At 44.7% G+C, this 789-nt stretch overlaps 1 protein-coding gene across 1 annotated transcript; it reads right to left on the bottom strand.

Annotated features, from left to right (window-relative positions):
• Positions 1-57: 57 nt before the first annotated feature.
• GNI_201770 (hypothetical protein) lies at positions 58-738 on the bottom strand (the record flags this gene model as incomplete). Its single annotated transcript, XM_011135445.1, has 1 exon — positions 58-738. The coding sequence occupies one exon, from the start codon at positions 736-738 to the stop codon at positions 58-60; it is 681 nt and encodes a 226-aa protein (XP_011133747.1).
• Between the last annotated feature and the right edge of the window lie 51 nt (positions 739-789).

Raw genomic sequence — 789 nt, 5'->3', positions numbered from 1 at the left:
GATGCAAGGACTTTTCTTTATGAAGAAAATTATATATGTTGATAAATAAAATCCTTTTTAGGTGAGGAGACGGTGTCTCCTCGAGAAAAAATCGGCCGGGTTGAGGCCTCCTGGAATGTGCTCGTATCGAGCACAATATAATGCGCGAGTTCTCGCCGCATAGACTTCGAGGTCATTCCTTGGTTCCTCAACTCGTTGTAATGCCTGCCACAGTCTCAGGCTGTCCGTCACAATCGTCTTCCTCGCCTCTTTGTCGATAAAGTCGATTGCGGACTTATATTTCGTCAGGAGTTTATACGCCCCTTGGACTTCCTTGTATGACGCCAGAGTTGTCGATGTCTTAGTAAGGGCCAGTGATTCCGTCATCACGGTTTGACCGTTGTAGATAACCACCATGCCCGCCTGCATATCTGAAGCGTCCACAAATATCATCAACTCCTTCGAATCATCAGGTTTGATTCGTTCCATCGACCATTCGACGTCGACTGCTTCTATCAGGTCCTGCGCGACGTTCGTAATCTGGTTTGTCTTGGTTAGAATCTGTCTTATTTTCAACAGCGTGTTTCGAACGCTGGGTTTGAGGATCATCTTATAATACGTTAGCTGATGTGTCGCTTTCACTACATCAGCTGCGCATGATGATCTTAGCTTCAATCTTATCTCCTCAGATTTCTTCTGAGGGATGCTTATCTTGTCCGGTGAAAACTGGTATCCCAGAATCACTATGTCATCACTCATGGATGACTTCTTTGCGTTTATCTTAAAGTTATAACGTCTCAAGTGCGTAAT

The sequence above is a fragment of the Gregarina niphandrodes genome (assembly GCF_000223845.1).
Source record: "Gregarina niphandrodes unplaced genomic scaffold scaffold00111, whole genome shotgun sequence".
Lineage (NCBI taxonomy): Eukaryota > Apicomplexa > Conoidasida > Eugregarinorida > Gregarinidae > Gregarina > Gregarina niphandrodes.
The sequence above is the reverse complement of the archived record's forward strand: the minus strand, read 5'-3'. Positions and strand labels throughout refer to the sequence as shown.